At 37.2% G+C, this 20,541-nt stretch overlaps 1 protein-coding gene and 1 long non-coding RNA gene across 2 annotated transcripts; both read right to left on the reverse strand.

The window, feature by feature from the left end:
* Nucleotides 1-757: 757 nt before the first annotated feature.
* LOC147567724 (uncharacterized) lies at nt 758-1,438 on the reverse strand. The gene has a single exon (XM_086657727.1). The coding sequence runs from the start codon at nt 1,436-1,438 to the stop codon at nt 758-760; it is 681 nt and encodes a 226-aa protein (XP_086513853.1).
* A 4,863-nt stretch (nt 1,439-6,301) lies between these two features.
* LOC147567725 (uncharacterized) lies at nt 6,302-7,375 on the reverse strand. Its single transcript, XR_015237871.1, has 3 exons — nt 7,054-7,375; nt 6,875-6,900; nt 6,302-6,770 (listed from the first exon to the last, which is right to left on the reverse strand). It is a non-coding gene; the product is annotated as an uncharacterized LOC147567725 (long non-coding RNA).
* Nucleotides 7,376-20,541: the final 13,166 nt, after the last annotated feature.

Consider the following 20,541-nt stretch of genomic DNA (forward strand, 5'->3'; position numbering starts at 1 on the left):
GATCATACGTTTGAATTTCGGATGGGTGTTTTTAGAGCAGAATATGGTAGACTTAGTGAAGTTGATCATCTGACCCGAGGCAGAGCAGAAGGTGTCCAGAATATTTTTAAGGGTGGTGATATTGTCCAGAGAGTTCAAACCAAAAATGATGCAATCATCCGCAAAGAGGAGATGCTTCATCGTAATGTCGGATTTAGGAATCGGGAAGCCCTGAAAGGGACTGGAATGACTATTGGTTTCCAAAAGGCGACTAAGACCTTCCATAGCAATAGTGAACAGAAAAGGAGACAAGGGATCACCTTGCCGGATACCCCTGCTGACATTAAAGGTAGGACCGGGACGACCATTAATAAGAACAGCCATGGACGAAGTGGAAATGCAGGTGTGCACAAGGCTAATCCACTTGGAATTAAAGCCCATCCGGCCCATAATGGTCTCTAAGAAGTTCCATTCGATCCGATCGAAGGCCTTTGACATGTCCAGCTTAAGCGCGAAATAACTCTTCGAACCTTTGGTGAGTTTGAAAGAATGGACCACTTCTTGGCTGATGATGATGTTATCCGTAATCTGCCTCCCAGGCACATACGCGGCCTGAAAGGGCGAAATGATATCGGGAAGCACCATCTTAAAGCGGTTAGCCAGGATCTTGGTGATGGTTTTGTAGGTGGTATTCATAAGACTGATGGGACGGTAGTCCGCCGTCGTCTGAGGGGTGTTAGTCTTGGGAATGAGGCAGATGTGAGTATGATTGACCTGCTCAGGAAGAGTAGAAAGGGTAAAAAAAATCCGAGACAAGCTGAATCATATCGCCTTTCACCGTATCCCAATTGGTTTGATAGAAAAGAGGGGGAAAACCATCCGGTCCTGGGGCCGAGTCAGCCTTGAGAGACAAGATGGAAGCGTGAATTTCCTGCTCCGAAGGAATACGAGAGAGAGCAAGGTTAGACGAGTCAGAGATTTGATGAGGGAAGAGATCCAGTAAGTCCTCAGAGATAATCGACCCCGAAGAGGTGGAAATGCAAACAAGATTGGTAGAGAATAAGTTAGCAATATCCAAAGCTCCCTGAATCCAAGCGCCATTATTGTCCTTGATAGCCGTAATGCGATTCTTTCTGTTCCGATTAATCGCCTTTGCATGGAAGAATTTGGTGTTTTGATCCCCCAACTTAATATTGTCATTCCTGGATTTCTCTTTCCAAAGGCTTTCCAGCTGATTATAGGCTTCTTCTAAGAGAAGAGATAACTGATAAGCCCTATTACCACAATCAGCATGTTGGAGAGCCTCAGTAAGACTACGAATTCTGGTGTCAATGTGACCAAAAACCTGTTTATTCCACTTGGCTAGGTTAATGGCTAAATGATTCAGTTTGGGTTGAATAGATTGCTGGTTAGAAGGCCAATGAGATCTGATAAATTCACTACACTCCGGATGAGACATCCAGGTCCTAATGAACTTGAACGGGTGTTTGCCAAGATGAGTCAAAGCAGTGGTGGTGAGCAGGATGGGGATGTGGTCCGAACCAACTCCTGGAAGATGAGTAACCAGAGTAGCCGGGAAGTCCATCAACCAGGAATGGTTAGTGGGGCCCGGTCTAATCTCTCTTTAATGAGAGCCCCTTTAAATTGCCTATTAGTCCAGGTGTAAGTGGTGCCCTTATAACCCGCATCTTTAAGGCCTAAACTATTAATCTTCAAATTAATCTTAGAGACCTGGCTAGAAATCGCGTTACTTCCTCCCTCCTTATCCGACGGATGGAGGATGGTGTTGAGGTCGCCAATGACAACCCAAGGGACATTAGAGTCAATGTTGTGCGAACTAAGAGTGTTCCAGGGTGTCATTCTAGTATTTCTATACGGGCTCCCGTAGAAGCCCGTGAGCACAAAACTATTACCATTATCAATGTGAGAACATTTAGTGTGGATCATGTGGTCATCCGAATACAAAATATCAACGTCAAATTCCTGGGTCCAGTATAGCACTAGACCCCCGGCTTTGTTTTTCGGATCCACCACATGTAAGTTATAGTTGGAATAAAACTTGAGCACCTGATTGAGGTGCTTAGTGGTGCCTTTAGTCTCTGAGAGGAAGATAAAGGCAGGTCTGTGTTGCTTAATAAGGCCAAAAAGATGTTTACGGTTCAAGTATTGGCCACACCCACGAATGTTCCAGGCCAAGATGGATAAATCCGGTTTAGGGGGGTCCATAACAACCACTAAAGGCACCCCCTAAACGAAATAGCGAATCAAAGGGCAAAGACCAACTAGGCTAAACAGGACAAAAGATCAAACCGAGAAAACTAACAAAGAAAACAACTAACCAAAACAGGCCGAAAGAACAAAGGAAAAACTAGCAAAGTAAATAACAGAACAAACTGAACATAAACAGTAATACAAAAGTAAACTAGATTAACAGTCCAACTAAACACTAAAAACAGCCAAACCCCCAACAAGCGCCTCCCACTAGAACAAGAGGGCCAACCTACTCCGGTACTAACTGCCAAAGGGCCAAAAAGGATGCCACCACCCAAGAGTCTGAGTCGACTCAGAGCTTAGGCATCAACTAGGCCTCAGTAACCCAAGGCAAGCTTTATGTCAGATAGTACCAGCAAGGGGAACAAACAGAAAAAAACCAGACCTGAAACAGAAAAACTAAACAGAAACACGAACTTATCTAACAACACTTAACCAAAAAAAGAAAAAGAACAGCAGGAGAAAGCTAGGTAGACTGGACCGGTGGGATTACATCATCCCCTTCATCCCCTTGCACAAGGATGTTGAGACTACGAGACAAGATCATGGATTCTACAAGAAAATCAAAGTAACTAAAACACCAAACCCTAACAAAGAAGATAAACTACAAGCAAAACTGCAAAGGGACACCAAGAAAGGAACTCGGAAACTAATTGAAGATAACAAAAGAACACCAAATAAGGAACTCGGAAACTAATTACATATAAACCAAGTGAAGTCCAAGAGATGATATGAGGGGTTCTATTACATGCGATGGTGAAGGGAGGAGATTAGTCTATTGAAGTCGAATCAGGGTAGGAGGAGAAAATAAGATACACAGACAAAAAGTCAAAAGCATGAAGTTAGATTGAAGAGAGAGATCAGAGAGCTTCCCTGATTTCCAACGGTGAATGTGAATTTCTACTAAGTGAAAACCCTCATGCAAGTACCCTGAATAAGTTGATATGCATGCATGTTTCTAGTGGCTGGTTCATCCTCCTTGTTGCACTTTGAATCCGAGTATTGTTGTGAAAGGCGATTTGAAATTAGATTTGCTACCAGGTTTTGAGTTGGTGGTTGGTTCTTGGTTGGTGATGGTAATGATTTTTGAGGGTTTTGGATGGGTTATTGGTAGGTGAGAGAAGTAGATCGGATGATTTGGAGTTTTTATTGTGTAATTTATAATTGGAGTTGGATTTGGGTAAGATCTTCAGGTGAAGTTAGGGTTTGGGTAGAAAGGAAAGAGGGAAAGTAATCGGGACTCTCTCTCTCTCTCCTCAAAAAACCCCCCCGACCAACCCCGTGCATTAAGATGACATAAATCTAAGTCTATAAACATTAAGTTCCTTTTTTTTGTTTTGATGAAGACATTAAGTTTCCTTATATATGAAGGTTGAAAGTCCCATTTTTTGGAAAAAATAACAAGGTAAAACATATAAGTCTGTAAGCAATTATGAATGATAAATTAAAGATTTAATTCTTATTTGACCCCCCTACTTTGTGACCAGCTTCCTTTTTGACCTCCTATTTTCTGTAAATTCAAATATGACCCCTTTTTATGAAAAGGTCCTAACCACCCTTCTTTTAAATATTGTTTCAAAATAAAATTAAAAATAAAACATTAACTCCACCTCATTTCCCTCTCCACCACACATCTCTCTCCATGTCACCTCTCTCCACCTCACCTATATTCCCAACTCACCTCTCTCTCTCCAACTCACCCCTCTGTCTCTCCAACTCACCATTACCTTCTCCGACGAAAGTCGCCGGCCGGAAAGTTTTCAGTCCGGTGACCTTCAAAAACCCAAAAAAAAAAAATTTCTTTTTCTCTCATCTCTCTCTCTCTCTCTTTAAAAACTCTGGCGCAGCCATTAAACACCATGGTAATTGGTTGAATTTGCCTTAGTGGCTGACTAGTTGTTGGTTGGGATCCGAATTGAAACTTAGGGTAATATTGTTGGATTGGTAGTGGTGAAACTCTATTCCCTCCGTATTTATAACAATTTGGACCAGATTGAATCTCTCTCAGGTGGAAATTCCGGTGGCAATGGCAGGCGGCACATTTGAAATCTTCACCACTTGCCATGAATTCTCCACACCCATCAATTATGTGTCCTCTGGTGCTAGCTGCGTGATTTCTTAGGCATTCGCTGTATCGGATGATAGATTTCTTAGTAGTACTAGTGCTAGGGTTTGTTGATTCCCTTCAACAAGTGAAGATGATGGTTTACCCAGATCCAAAATTTAAATTAATCTGGATCCAGTGGGATGTTGATTACTGGTTTACTAATTAGCATTTGTTGCCGGTGATGATCTTGAGTTTGAGATGGGTTTAGAGATGCAAATCCATTATTGCCCTTCCCACTGATTTCCATTGATGAATTCTTCAATCACATACCCTCACTCTCTCTCTCTAACTTCTCCTTGATGCTTAGATCAACACGTAAACACTTCAGTTTTCCATACCTACAACAAAATTAAATTTGGATTACTTCATCCTTGTGGGTGGTAAATTCATCAACCTATTTTCCAAATTTTATCCATTTAAAATGCGGATCATGTGAGCAAGTAATTGACCAGTATCTAGGTTTAGTTTAGAAAGATAGTATTAGTTTAGAGAAAGAGGGAGAAAGAAAGATGACATATATGATGAAGAAGAGACCATCAAAACTCAAATGAGGAATAATTGAGGTTAAAGTAGTACTCCTAAATATATTTTAATAAAGCAACCTACTAGAGATCCATAAACCAAAAGTAGAGAGAAAGAAAGTGGGATTGACTTGAAGAAAGGGTTGTTTCCTTACAGCAAACTAGTTATCAAAACTCAAAAGGCCCTAACATGGGATCTGGTTGTTTCCTTACCTTCAAGGTTTGGTTTTCCGGCGAAGGGGAGCCCCCTTTGCCTTAGAGAGAGAGAAGGGAGGGAAAGAGGGAGAGAAGAAAGGAGAGAGAGGAAGAGAGATTTTTTTTTCTTTTTTATGCTGAAAGTCGCCGGCAAAAAAATTTCCGGCTGGCGACCTTCGTCGGAGAAGAGAGAGATGAGGTGGAGAGACATGTGTAGTGGAGAGGGATGTGAGGTGGAAGTGAGTTGGAGAGAGATATTTACTAATTAAATTTATTTTGAAAATATATTAATGGGAGGGGTTGTTATGGTATTTACATAAAAATAGGGGGTCAAATTCGAATTTACAGAAAATAGGAGGCCATGAAGGAACCTGATCACAAAGTAGGGGGACAAATAAGAATTAACTCTAAATTAAATCATGGTATAAGTATTGAGGTTGGAATGAACCAATAGGGTAATATATATTAACATATCTCTAAAAGATAAACCATATAAGCATATAAGGACCTAGAAGAATATTACTATGTTTTTCTATCATCAACGAAGTTTATCAGGATAGTTCAACAACAAAAAAAAAAAACGAAGTTTATCAGGATCTCATTACAATAAATGTAAACACATACATGGAAACTTCTGACATTTCATGAAGTAAACTATATATTAATTTCTATGAGACATTTGATTGAGCACGCACATGGTATATTTTGACATTTGACGAAGATCTAAACTATGCTAATTTCTATCATATGTGTATAATAGCAACACAAAGGTTATACAAATCGTAAATTGCTATCAAACATTCGATCAGGCACATACATGGCAGGTTGTGAACTATCAACAAACAAACCTCCATAAAGTTCAATTTTCTTTTTTCCTTTAAACCAAGTAAAATTCATAACACAATGAAGCAAAATCTTACTGAAATATAGAAAATACTAACTTTCTAATGAGCTTGAACTTCTAAACAACTGTATGTCCTACAATACAAAAAACTGAAGAAGCAAATGGGTAGAACACAACGTAAATAGGAAAAAAACAACGAAGGAAACCAATGACCAATGAGTATACCTTGCAACGTATTTATGATGCAGTCAACTATTGATAATTATTCTTTCTAATGTCTTTACCTTACAGTTGAGGGTCTAAGATCACTTGGGTTTCTGGGCATATCGTAATTGGGAATAGAAGAATACAATAATGTTTTTCTATCATCAACAAGCAATAATATTAGTGACCAATATGCATATATAGATAACAACTCAAGAGTGATCTCACTCACAAGAGAACTGAACTGTATTAGGATCTCATTACAAAGCATAAACACATACATGGCAACTTTTGACATGATGAAGAACTAAACGACATACTCGTAATACTCCAAAGCTTTGTCTTTGCGCTTATAGGTGACTTCGCGGGCATCAGGCTCTTTAAACTAAACTATAGCCTTTGCCCTTCTCTTCGTCTCCTTACGTTCTCATAGGTGAAAACTTTTTTCTTATCCATCAGACATTCGATCAAAGACACACATGGAAGAAACATAATAATGTTTCAACATACAATCTAAAAGAAAGCACCATTTCGAGTTAGGAAGCACATATAGCACTATCATGAGGATTTTATCAAACTGGCGATAAGAAATTGTAAGTGAGCAAACATAGATAGAACTTACTTGAATTCGAAATTCCTTGAGTCAGCGCTGAAATAAAATACAAAAAGAAAAGGATAAACTTTAATGAAGACTTTGTGGAGGGAAGAATAAACTTTCAGTAAGCATAAGCATTTATTATAAATAAAACTTACTTGGAACCCAAATTCCTTTAGTCGACCTAGAAGAAAGTACAAATCAAATAAAAATAAAGAATAAATTTTGAGAAATGAAGATTGGAATTGACCTAAAATGTACAAATCAAACAGGAAAAAAATTACAAAACAAACAAAAAGCGGAAAGAAAGCAATTGACCTGAAAAACATAAACTTACTTGAAATTGGAGTTCCTTGAAGCTACGAATTGACTGGAGCAGAAACTACGAATTGAAGGAAGCAATTAACTGAAGAAGGTGAGTTGTGAAGATGGATAACTGGGAGATTTTACAGAGGATTACTATAACGTCGGTAACACTCCTACAGAATAATTTCTCATTTACAATTGGAGGAACTGATGGATTTGAAGATAGAAATTACGCCCGTAATGCTCTGGCCGGATATTCTTAGTTGAGTAATTGAAGAGCTTGATGGAGAGGATGGAGGAAAATTGAGCCGGCGGTATTTGTAATTGACAGTATCGAATATGAAATTGTGTCCAAATTGGTTGCCAAGAGCTCTAAATTAATCCAAATTGAATACCTGATTTGGCCGCCAATAGCATGTATTTAGAGTCTAAATTGGGTGCTAAGCGCATTGCGGCAATCCAAACTGATTTCTTGGTTTAAAAGAGACTTTAAAGCATTGAGGTGAACGTGAATGCAATTCAACCCACGGACTGACCTGTCATGTTTTAAGTAAATCTAAAGAATCTAACGGTTTAAAATAATAGTGTTGTGTCATGTTTTACGTATCAAAACAATCCAACAGTTGAAATTAATTATGATCTGAAAGGAACGGTCAGATTTATCTTTTGGTTTGTCCCAGTCAACACTCTTCAACCTGTTTTATTATACAGATTTCTTCTTCCTCTTCTTAATAACCATTGGATATATTAACCGTAACATATTATCATAGCTACTTTTAAGGATAGGTGGGGGCGTCATGGGTGGAGGCGACTGCTAATGTATTAAATCTAGGCATGGTGTTGTGAGATAATATCTCTCCACAACCAGTGCATTAGAGAATTAGGAAAGAAAATAATTGTTGGAAAATTTTTCCCTAACAAACTAAGTTTCTAGGAGAACTAGACTTGATCTTTTCTAAAAAAGGATTCGTCTACCAGATCAGAATCATCTCCAAAAGAGCGGCACATTAACAGTTAAAAGAAATTTTTGGGTCAAAGGGTGCTACGAGTAACATATAGACTATCTGAAGGAGATGTCCTTCTAAAGGAGTGTCCTTTGACCAAGGTGGTAATGCGTTCAATTTGTCAGTTAGGATGACGATGACTTTATCCGGAAGATCATCTAGTCTGGTCCAATTAAGGGTCGTAATGCTTAGCTAGAAGCCGTTTACGATCGTCAGGTTATTTCGGTAATCCGCGACTAACATACGCCGGATCTTACAACGGGTTACACCAAAGAGTGGTAGTTTGATCGGAGAGCGTTAAGTCATCGGGCTCGAAAGAGGAGACCGAAAAGTGCAAAACTCACTGGGTGGGTGCCCGGATCATACCCGGTTAGGGGCAGCCCCTAACCGGCCATATGATTGCAATGGGCCGGCCATATCAAGCCCATAGTGGGCTGATATGGCTGGCCAAGCACTTAAAGAAACCCATTAGGGTTTCGGGTCAGAAAAGTTCTGACTAGTTTACTTTTTCTGGGACACTTATGATATCTTATCGGGAATAGGATTCCTATTAGGTTTTCTCTATATAAGGGTCATTAGAGAACAGAAAAGGTTGGTGGATTTTTCTCAAGAGAAAAGCTTCATCTCTCTCACAATATACAACTAATGGCGAGTGAGGGTTTTAGAGAAAAAGCTCCCAATCTATCTATGGAGTCAAAAGAAGAATGGTTCTTCTTCTCAACCTTCAATGGAGTTCTAGCGGACAACAAAGAAGGAAGATCGAGTTATTTACTTGGGTGTCTCAAGTAGAGGAGCTACATATGAAGCTCTCATCTTCTTCGGAATAAAGTTAATGGAATCTAGTTTGTGGGAAAGCGAATCCAGGTATTCTTCTTTCAGTTTCTAGTTCATTATTAGTTCATGCATATGATCCTGGTTAATTAGTGTTAAACAAATGATGTTTGAGATTCTGCTTACAACACTAGTTAGATGATTAGTATGTATTAGATACGTACAAAACCCTACTGTGGCATCATGATCCGTTTGCATGTAACTAGTTTTGACTAGAACAAATTAGATTCATACTTCATTTATTAGATATATTAGTTTGAATAGAGATTCAGACACGTTTCGGTTAGTTTAAGTTAGATTTATTCGTAATCAAAACACGTATTTGAAAGAGTTTCAATGCGTAAAATCATTAGATTTTGAGTTTTTTGAAAAGAGTTTTCGAAAACGTATCTAATGGATTATAGATTTTGAAAAACAAGTTTCAAAATCATGAGTTTTTGGTGATGAATATCACAAAACAACAATTTTTGAGTCCAAACAGCAATTTCTATGTGAAAACAACAGTTTTGGGGTACAAACAGCAATTTTTGGTTGTACACAACAGTTTTTTGGCTATAAACAGCAGTTTCTGGCTGCAAACAACAGTTTTCTGACTGTAAACAACAGTTTTCAAGGCTAAAACAACAGTTTTCCGAAGAAAACTGCAGCTATGGACGGCTAGAGGAACAAGAAGAATGTCGGAATAATAGTATCTATTTCGAAAATAGAAACTTCCCGGTCCGCGCAGCCAAGACGCGTCTCGGACGTGTCTGGGCAACCAGAGCGGATCCAGCAAGATATTCTCAAACGCGGGAATATCTAGGATTCTCGGACTGGGTCTCGGACTGGGGTATTCCCAGTCGAAGAGGAACAGGGAGTTCGAAATTTAAAGTCTCGGACATCCAGACGCGTCTAGACGTGTCTGGAATCCCAGTCGGTCTCGGTATAGTACCGAGACCGAGACCTTATGCCAGACGTGTCTAAGACGCGTCTGGTGAGACCATACTTCTCGGACGTGTTGTCCGAGAAATTAAAGGCTCGGACGGACGCGTACAAGACGCGTCCGAAGCATCAAGGCGCGTCTAAGGCCAGCAGACGTGTCTGGCCTAGGGCCAAGACGCGTCCGAATCAATGGGTCTGACACGTTTTGAACGTGCCGGTCCGGTCCGGCCAGTACTAGGGCTAGATCCTAGACTTGTCATGGGGCAACTCGGGCTAGTCAAGGGGACTGTTGACCAAGTTTGACTTGGGTCTTTCGAGTATGACTCGGGCCTTAATCCGAGTGGGAGGTCTTGACTTTTCTTCTTCCGATTTCAACCAATGTTTTTGAAATCGACTCGGGCCATCCGAGGGTCCAAACGGAGTTTTTCCTTGAATCGATTTTAGAAATCATTGAGGAAGAAACATAGCGTGAAATTAGTCCGTATTTTACGAAAAATAACTTAGAAGCATATTAGACATAGATATGTCACAATAGTAATGCCTTATCTTCTTCTTCGAATTTGACATCTATGTTTGCCAAATCTAAGAATACTCGGTTGAGTTCATCCATATGGTCTTTCAGCGATTCCCCTTCTAACATCTGTAAACTAAATAATTTCTTCTTTAGATACAAACGATTAGTTAGAGATTTCGTCATATACCTTGTCTCCATCTTACTCCATAGCCCATCGGCCGTAGTTTCCGTCGCTACTTCCCGCAAGACCTCATTGCTCAAACAGAGTAGAATTTGACCATGAGCTTTCTCCATGAGATTTTCCTTCTATGCTTCTGAAAGTGATTCAGCGAGTGCAGCCTTCCTATTCAACGTCTTCAGCAGACTCTATTGAGCTAATACTGCTCGCATCTTAATCTTCCAAAGATTAAAATCGTTACTTCCATCGAACTCCTCTATCTCGTATTTCACCATCACAGAAACCTCAAAACCATAGCTCTGATACCAGTTTGTTATGCCCAATCGGGGTAATGTGAACAATACGAGTAATCCAAGACAAGCAATAAAAATTGTAAGGAACAATCAAGAACTGAAAACAGAGATTTACGTGGTTCATGATGTAAAATCTAGTGAAACTAAATACTAGGCTAACTAGACTAAATAAACAAGTGCACGAACCGTATGTGAATATGGCAAGTATTACGAGGTCGATCCCACGGAGATTTGTTTGGAATTAAACCTAAACCTAAAATTAACTAACAAACTAGGAAAGTGGACAATTGATTTTAAAGAAAATATTTGGAAACTAAAAATTGAAACTTAGAAAAAAAAATAAAGTTGTGATGAAAAACTATAAGTTGGTAAATATAGGATATTGGAATTCACCACTAACAATCATATTCGAATCTAATATCTAATTGAAATTATTATCCCTCTTTGATAACTCAAAAATTGTTAGAAATCAATCTTCAATTTTCGGAAGATAAAGCAATAAAGGACCCTTCTCAATTAACTAAACCCATAGCCCACTTCACTTAAAATATCATGCAATTAAGAATCAAGTTATTAGTTTCTTAGGCTAACCGAAGTACGATTAATTATGAAACATTAAGACACATTAAAAGAGATAATAAAATAAATATGATACTAGAATTCAAATACTCTGTTAGGGTTTATTCCTTTATCCTAGTGGAAGAGTTAGAAACCCATGGATATTAAATACATGGTTCAATTAATGATAAACAAGTAAAGGAAAAGAGTGAAGAAGATAAAACCGAATTGATATTGATGAAGCCCGTTCCTCTCGACTTTCTCCAAAACTTGTCTTCGATATAGCCCTTGAATCTCCCAAATTCTTGCACCTAAAGAAGCTAATTTATCTCTAATGTTGCTCCTCTAAACTTACTCTTTTCACTAGTGTGTCTGTGTTGTGTTTATTGTATTGGCTTGGTCCTCTTTTTATAATATCTCAATAGATATAAATTTGGAAACAATTAAAAGAACAGGGGATGTGTTTTAAGTCCAAAATCGCATGTTCAATGAGTCTAGAGACCAAAGATAATCTGAAATAGAAAATAAATCCACTCAAAGTAAATTACATGTCTATCCTCTCATTCTCTTTTACTACCTATCCTATCCTAAGTTAAAAAAAATAACCTATAATAAAATATACCATAATATTTAGAGTTTCATTAATGATTTCCTCAAAAACAATCTTTCCTAGATTATTGTTTTTCTTACTATACGTAATTTAAAATGTTAAAATAAAAGCATTACGTATAGTAAGAAAAAACAAACGTTAAAATAAAATGTTAAAAATGTTGTTAGACTCAATAAGATTCTACCAACATAGAATTTTATTAGAATCAACCTATTGTAACAAATTCATAACAGATGGTAACAGAATCAAGAAAATGCTAGTAAAATACTGAAAATGTAACAAAAACAATTTCATATAATATATTTTAATTACTAAAAAATATTTGTTAACCTACTGTAACAAATTCATAAGATGCTAGCAAAATATTCTTGCTTTTTAAACTACTATAGTCAAAATCATTCAACAGATGCTAATAGAATGTAAAAATTGTTACTAGAATCAATAAGGTGCTAGCGAAATAGTATTTGCCTTTTAAACTAATTTATCAAATTCATTCATCCAATGCTAGTAGAATGTAAAATATGCTAGTAGAATCAGTAAGATGCTAAAAAAATAGTATTTACTTTTTAACCTACTGTAACAAATTCGTTCAACAGATGATAATAGAATGTAAAATATGCTAGTAGAATCATGCTAGAAAAATAGTATTTGCTTTCTAACCTACTGTAACAAATTCATTCAACATATGCTAATAGTATGTAAAAAATGTTATTAGAATCAATAACATGCTAGCAAAATGGTATTTTCTTTTTAACCTACTATAACAAATTCATTCAACAAATGCTAATAGAATGTAAACATTCCTATTAGAATCAATAAGATGCTAGCAAAATGGTATTTGTTTCTTAACATACTGTGACAAATTCATTCAACAGATGCTAGTAGAATGTAAACATTGCTATTTTTTTGGAAACCATAAACATTGCTATTAGAATCAATAAGATGCTAGCAAAATGGTATTTGGTTTTTAAAACATCTGCAACAAATGCTAGTATAAAGTAAAAAATGCTATTAAAATACAGAAAATGTAGCAAAAACAAATTTACTCTATAAATCTTTTTTATGAGAAAAAGATTGTAGTGATAGAGATTTCGACATTCATTTTTTACCAAAAAGTTATAAAAAATGTTACATTTAAGTTTTTTGATAGAATAAAATAATTTTTTGAAGAAGATTGTACTAATAGAGATTGTGTTAATAGAGATTTATATATTTTAACGATCAATTTAAGTCAATCATATCTCACAAACGAATTTGTAGATGTCCAATTTGATCGAGGTAGAGATAAAAAGTAAATCACAAATTCATACTTTCTTGAAGTTCAAAGAACATAAAGTTACAGAGAGAGAAATCGTTTTTGGGAGAGAGCATCTCGTTTTAGGTAAATATCCATTGAATTGGTAGGTTAATTTAGACAAATATAAGTTTTGGAAATAATATATTTTCTTGAATTCAAAGAACATAGAGTTACAAAAAGAGAAACTCGTTTTTGGGAGAGAGAAACTAGTTTTAGGTAAATATCAATTGATTTGGTAGGTTACTTTAGAAAAATATAAGTTTTGGAAATAAAGATTAACATTAAATATCTACCATAAATATTCTTTCATAAAATTTATGGAAAGAACAATTGTATTAACTCAAACATTATAAACCTTTGGTTTACCAATGGTTAAAAAATATTTATGAAAGGGCAAAAATGAGAGAAAATTAAAGGATTGATGCATGAGGCCCACCAAATAGTGAATTTTTGGACTTATTTTACATTTTCGATTTATTTTGGTTTTATTTTATTTATTGATTTAGGAGTGGATATATGACTAATTACCACCCCTATTTTTGGACCTTAAACTCAAAAATCCTTAAAAGAATTGGAAAGCATAGATGTTAGAAAACCCATTTATTTGGAAATCCAAAATTAAGAAGCCCGTCATACTCAAGAAACACCACCGCCTATAATCAGTGGGTTCTCATTAGTGGATGCTGACGTCATCGTCATTTTTAAATTAATTCTCACGTGGGCAGCAATGCCATTTCTAGTTAATTCAAATTTAAGTCCCTCGAAATCCAGAATTGGCCCCTATAATCTGACTGGCTGCAAAATCCCCCTATATCAACTTTGAACTATTCCTTCAATCTTCCATACAATCTAAGACCAAATATATATTTTTGCCAACTTCGTCCAATTAATAGCTTCCTTGTATTTTTGAGAATTCCTGCAAGAGCCATGTAACTTTAAATATTTACCAAAATTTATACGTAAAGACTATAAAATAAAACCCCAAAAATAGAGTACTTTACGTACTCATCAAACATCCCGAAACTTATAGTTTGGTAGTCCCCGAGCAAAACAGAACAATACTATACTAAGAAAAGAAAAAGAAAATCCTAACTCACTTTCGCAGGCAATCGCGATTGCACTTGGCACGTGCAACAAGCCGTTAAACCCCTAGGTTTCCCTTAGTGGACGAGTTGTGTCTCGTGAGGGTTTCTAGTGAATATACCCACAAAATTCATATTTCAAAATACAATAGGGTTCAAACTATTTAGAGTTAAAGAGGAGTCAAAATAAAACTAGTTCACCCAACGTTAGACTTTAGAAAGCTAATAGAAGAAGATCAAAGTTCGAGAAACTATTCAAGTACTAAAATTTTCTCACTAGTAATCTAAACTCAAAGTATCCGTTGCTAGGCCATATGAGCACCATTTTAGTTCTGAGAAAACAAAACTTCAATCCCTTTCCTAATACATTTCGCCTCGACTTCAGCCTCACGGACATACACTCAGAAATAAAAGTCACTCAGAATGGTTTACTCGCATGTGTGAGTATGAGTATGGAAATGGACTCAACACATGATTTTAAGAAGAACTAAAATTTCAGAAAAACTATCTCATGGAAGGAATTCAACCACTTTACTAAGGATGGGGAAGCTCACTCATCTTCTCACCTGATCAACTATCTAACAGTACCGTCCTAAAGGTCACAGAGATGATGGTGACATAGAATTGTAGGTTTTCTAAGGATATAGACTCTTTAATATCTTCGGAACTTTACTCCTTTGAAAATTTTTTCTTTTTCATCTTTTTCTGGTTTTAACCCTTATTTACTTTTTTTTTTCAACAACCTTTTCATCGAAGATCTTCACTGCTTCTTCCTTTCCTTTATTTATTGTCTTCCTCTCAGAATTCTTTTGGAATAAGTGGTATGGTGATATGATCTGTTATTCTCTACTATGGTACTGTTGATCTAGTTTCTCAGACTTCAAGAATAAGGTTTATTCGCATTCCTGATGACACCCTCAGTGGTTGGAGAATTTAACTCACGAGATCAAATGAGCTTTCTAAAATTACAAGGTTGAGTAGCTCTTCATTCTACTCGGAGTTTATGCAGAAGAGATCTCTCGATTGACATAAAAAGGCTCAGAAATCCTCACTGGGTTTAGTCTCTACTAATGATTAGTCTAGTTCTCTTAGTAGTGCTAACTCATTACCTATATAGTACTCATATGGCTAGGTATCAAATAACCTTAAGACTCGACATTCGTGACAAAATTTTTGGACAAAGATAGTATACCAACTAAGATCTAAAGCTAGTAACAAGCTAAAATTCCTCAACTAGCCCCACATAATCCTATCGACTCAAAAATTTTGAACTTTGAACCCTCTTACATTTTGAAACAAGGGACAAATTTTTGTAGCCCCCATCCCCAAACTTAAACCGAACATTGTCCTCAATGTTCTAAAATTGGACAAAGAGAAATGTAAAAAAAATAAAAGGGTAAGAGGAAGGATATTACCAGATACCGGTGCCCCAAAACCTACCAAGTGCATGGGTTGCCTCCCAGCTAGCGCTAAGTTTATCGTCTTCAGCCAGACCATGATGACTCAAAGAAAAGAAAAGTTACTAGACCTACTGGATTCCGGGTTGGTGACTCCCCATAAAATAGTAACCGAAAAATCTGAGGGTCAACCCAGAATGTGAAATATCCAATTAGGTCTAGTCTCACGTCTATGTAATGATATAACAGTTTAAGTGAGACTCTTAGAGTGAATGAGCGATCCCCAAACTTAGATGATGCTAAGATCACTAAGTTTGGCAATACACTAAAGATGACAGACTTTGGATAAAATGGATCCTCATAAACCTGATAAATGGGTAGAGAGATCGTGTTGGAATTGACAGGTATTTCCATAGGAGGGACACGAATTTCCGAAAGACATGGTGCAAAATAATCTAAGAGATTTTCAGGTTCACCTAGACCCACTCTCAAACTAGGAGGTTTTAAAGTAAGCTCATCAAGATGTTGCATCGAAATTTCCTCCAAGTTAGGTCCAAGATCCTCAGACTCCGACTTAGGTAAAGATATAGCAGACCTTCTAGTGACACATCACTCTCGTTTAAGATTTTTGCAAGCCATAATTCATCATCTTCTTCCTCTGCTAAATAGATCTGATGTTGCACCACTGAAGGACTGATTCCCTTAATATCAACTGATGAGTTAGGTACTAATGGTTTGACTTCTAAAGGTTCAGGTTTGGCTTTCCACTTGAGGTGATCTACAATTGGGGTCGATTTTAACACAACATTTACTTCCTGGACATCTTCTTCCTTAGCAGCTGACTCAAAGTAAGCAAAAAGGAGCTCTAGTGGATCTTGAGATAATGTGGTTGGTAGAAAATCTTGAATTAACAACTCAATTAGGTCTGCCTCATCAAATTCGTCAGGATTAGTTGGGCGCAGTCCAGCATTGAAAATGTTTAATTCGACTTTCATGCTACCAAATGACATCCTCAACAACCCACTTCTACAAAAAATGATTGCATTTGACGTGGCAAGGAATGGCCGACCTAAGATAATTGGGATTTGCCTATTGATATTCTCGACTGGCTCAGTATCTAAGATTATGAAGTCCACAGGAAAAATGAGATCACCCACTGTAATTAGTACATCCTCAGCAATACCACGTGGACGTCCTATAGAACGATCAGCTAATTGAAGCATCACAGATGTAGGTTTCATCTCCTCTAATCCTAGTGGAAAAAAACCGTGTACGGCAAAAGATTGACACTGACACCTAAATCAAGTAAAGCACGCTCTATGTGATGATCTCCTATAGTGCAGGGAAGTATCGGGCTACCAGGGTCTTTATACTTAGGAGGGAGTTTCTGCTTTTTAATGATGGAGCTGACATTCTCAGTTAGAAAAACCTTCTTGTGTACTTGTGGCTTACGCTTATGAGTACACAATTCCTTTAGGAGTTTTGCATAAGCAGGAATCTGCTTGATTGCATCGAGTAATGGAATGCTAATTTTTACTTCTTTGAGAATATTTATCAATTCATTAGCATTTGTACCCTTTATATCCGCAACTAACCTCTCATGAAAAGGAGTTGAAATTGTACTGGTCCTCTATGGTGAACTCTTGTCTATACAGTTAGGAGGTGGGTCACTATATATTAGATCCTTGGTGGGTGAGGTGGTAGTAGTTTTACGCTTTTCAGGTTCTTCCTCCTCATCACCTATATCTTTGCCATTCCTAAGTGTAAAGATCGCTTGTACTTGTTCTTTTGTCTTAGAAGAGTTAGGTTCAAACACTCCTTTTGGTTTTGGTTGAGGTTAGCTAGGGAATTTACCTGGTTCCCTCGCACTTAGTGTATTTGCCAATTGACCTATTTGTGCCTCTAACTTTAGAATGGACTGAGCTTGGGAGTTCATCATCTGAGTTGTTGTTTCTTGGAACCGAGCATTACTCTGGGCGAGTAATGATAGAGATTCCTCTAAAGACAACAACTTTTGTTGAGTGGGAGGGTTTTGCACAGTTGGTTCTTTAGGAAAACCGGGAGGAGTAAGAATATTCTTAGATTGAGTGATATGATTTTGTCCGTTGGATCATGAGAAATTAGGATGCTTTCTCCACCCTGGGTTGTAGGTGTTAAAGAATGGATCATACCTTTGTTTGTTCTCATACCTCTGATTCTGATAAAGAGCATTGGCTTGTTCATGTTCACTAAAGAATAAGGTGCATCGGTTACCCGTGTGTGTAGGATCTCCACAAACTGAACATGGGTAACTTACTGGTTCATTTCCTACACTCATAACCGGATTTGGTGTGCCCCTAGACTCGACAGAAGACTTTTGTTTACCTATTTCAACGGCCTCTAATATTTTTGCTAAATCAACAAAAGCTGGATGGGATTCTATATGGTATATGCCCCCCTTGTTAGCTACAGTCCTCCTAGGCTCTTTAAAGGGTTCCCATTGGTGAGATTTCTCTGCCACATCATAGAGGTACTCCATTGCCTCTTCCGCTGTTTTATTCACAAATCCACCATTGCAGAATGACTCAACCATGTTTTAGTTTGATAATCTAGTCCATCATAGAGAATCTGGGCTAATCGTATTTTCTCGAAACCATGGTGAGGGCATTGTAAGAGGAGGTCGTTAAACATCTTTAAATAACTACAAAGGGACTCTCCATCTTGCTGCACAAAATCTGCAAAATTTTGCCTAATGGTAGCGGTTTTGTGTTTAGGGAAGAACTTTTGAAGAAAAGTCGTGGTTAACTCTTCCCAATGACTGATCGACTCGGGTTGTAAAGCGTGCAACCAAGATTTAGCTTTCTCTTTAAAAGAGAAGGGAAACAACCTCAGTTTTAACTCATCCTCAGACATATCTCTATATTTCATGGTTGAACAAATCTCCTCAAATTCCCTAATATGGTTATAGGGATTCTCATTTTCCGCACCACGAAAAATAGGCAACATTTGGATCATACCCGGTTTTAGTTCAAAATGAGTTGTGGTGATAGGCAACTGAATTGTCATTATGGTCATTTGCACCTAAGAGGGTCAAAATATAGTTTTAGAAAGTCTATGAAGTCTTGGGAACATGATTGTCACTTTGGTGAAGACTAGAGATGAAAAGCATAAGAAATGAGCAAGTTAGAAGACAAGGGCAAAATTGTCATTTGCACCCTTTGGTCAAGTTAGAGAGCCCATTGTTCAAGTTAGAATTAAATGGAGTCATTGAATAAGTCAAAATAACTTGAAAAAGTCAAGGTTGACAATGGAGTGGCTATAACTACTAAAGAGGGGCAAAGTAGTCTTTTGGGTAGGAAATAGATATTAATGCCCTAACTTGGTCTCTAGACTTCATCTTCTAGCTTATGTGCTGAACTTTAGAGAGAGAAAATGATAATGGAGGCTAGGGTTCATGGAGATTTAAAGATCTAGAGAGGGAAAACAAGAAGAAATCAAAAGGAAGTGAAACAAAGAAGGTAGAGAAGGTGAAGAATGGGTTGGCTATGCTTTGGTGCTCTTGGCCATGGCTACCCAGCTCGGCCAGCAGCTTTTTCAGCCCATTAATGGCGTGGGAAAGCTTGTTTTGCATAGGGTTTGGTCTTCCAAACACCTCTCCTGCTTCCCTTGAGTTCCTTTGTTTGTATCTTCTTCTTCTTTTGATTTCTAAGGTTTTTTAAGCTATTCTTAAGGTTGTATATGAGTGATTCATGTTATTATGCTTTGATTTGATTATCTTTATGGATAACTACTCTTTCTTGATTCAAAGTTTATAAATAATCCTTCTAAAGCTTGATTACTAGTTGTTCTTCCTACATACACCCTAGAGAGAGAGAAATTAAAATAAAGTGAGTATGATTATGGATTTTATGGTGTTTATAATGTTAATCACACTCTCATTTGTGCTTGAATTCAAGAATCTCTCCATGTCTAGCTAAACCTCTTGTTGAGGATTATGATGAAATCTTGATATGTTTATGTATGTGTTTGTTTGATTAGATTAGTATGTTTGATATCTCTATCATGTTAGGTTAATCGGTTAAACTTGTTTCATGTCTTATGTCAAGCATATGTCATATAGTTACTTGTTAATCGATCTTTCTGATCTAGACTCGATGTTAATGGAATATGATGACCCTTTGACTAGTTATGACCATTAGATATATCTAGCACTTAGAGCATCTAATTTAGAGTCGAGAAGACTCAAACTTGAGAATCGACCCAAACAAGCATCTACGTAAATATATCTCGATGGATTCCCGAATCCTTAACCTCTCTCATATTTGGAATAAAACCCTAGCCTCCCAAGAATCTTTAGTTAATAGTTCAAGTTTACTTATTTCTCTTCTATTTCTTTTTTGTCAATGCCTAATTAAAACCCCCCCTCTTTACTTTATTTGTTTCTGTTTTTTTTGTCTAAGTTAGCCTTTGATATCTAAATCGGTGGATAAGATCCTTCGATATCTGAGTTACAACCTATCTTTGGATCGACCCCGGCTTTACCGGGTTACTACTTGATACCTCCGCTTGGGTGTGCAACCTTTCGGGTGCATCAACTTACTACCTCGAGTTAAGAGATTCAGATGGGACATTTTCATGTCTCATCAGCTTAAGACTATGAAATCAGAATATTAGGCTCTGCCTCAAAATAGTAGTTAGACATTAACTCCCAAATTACCTTTAATGAATGTTCTTGAGGTGCAAATGGGTCTTTATGGTAAAGTATAACTCTGTTGACTCTTTAGAGACATGTAAAGCTTGGATAATATCTCAAGGATATAGCCACCAAGAGGGTATAAACTATCATAGAGACCTT

Source organism: Eschscholzia californica, unplaced genomic scaffold (assembly GCF_041429995.1).
Source record: "Eschscholzia californica isolate CP2 unplaced genomic scaffold, dmEscCali1.0.p SCAF_1, whole genome shotgun sequence".
NCBI lineage: Eukaryota > Viridiplantae > Streptophyta > Magnoliopsida > Ranunculales > Papaveraceae > Eschscholzia > Eschscholzia californica.